Genomic DNA, 285 nt, shown 5'->3' with positions numbered 1-285 from the left:
TGTGCCCCCCCAGCCAGTGGCAGGGGCTGGTACTCACTGGATGTTTTCGTAGAGGAACTTCACAATGACCCAGGGGATGAGGAACAGCACGGGCGTCCCTGAGGGGAGGTGGGCAGGGGGCAAGTGAGGCACAGCCAGGGCATGGAGTCAGGGGACAGGGAGGCCCCCGTGCCCTCCCCCCAGCCGATGCACAGGTAGAGGGTGAAGTAGCTCCTCTCAGAGAAGACAGCCACCACCAGCAGGTTGTGCAGGTAGATGCCCTCTACCAGCAGCCAGCAGTAGTTG

The 285-nt window shown here is 62.8% G+C and overlaps 1 protein-coding gene across 1 annotated transcript in view; it reads right to left on the bottom strand.

Annotated features, from left to right (window-relative positions):
* Positions 1-278, bottom strand: part of LOC103805872 (glucagon receptor-like) — a gene marked incomplete at both ends in the record, with an annotated part of 1,344 nt that extends 1,066 nt beyond the window's left edge. Inside the window, 2 exons of the mRNA XM_009078536.1 lie at positions 38-98; positions 173-278. Coding sequence (XP_009076784.1) covers positions 38-98; positions 173-278 — 167 coding nt within the window. The remainder of the gene's footprint in view (positions 1-37; positions 99-172) is intronic.
* Between the last annotated feature and the right edge of the window lie 7 nt (positions 279-285).

The sequence above is a fragment of the Acanthisitta chloris genome, unplaced genomic scaffold (genome assembly GCF_000695815.1).
Source record: "Acanthisitta chloris isolate BGI_N310 unplaced genomic scaffold, ASM69581v1 scaffold27547, whole genome shotgun sequence".
In the NCBI taxonomy this organism is placed as follows: Eukaryota; Metazoa; Chordata; class Aves; order Passeriformes; family Acanthisittidae; genus Acanthisitta; species Acanthisitta chloris.
This window is presented reverse-complemented; position numbering and strand designations above follow the sequence as displayed.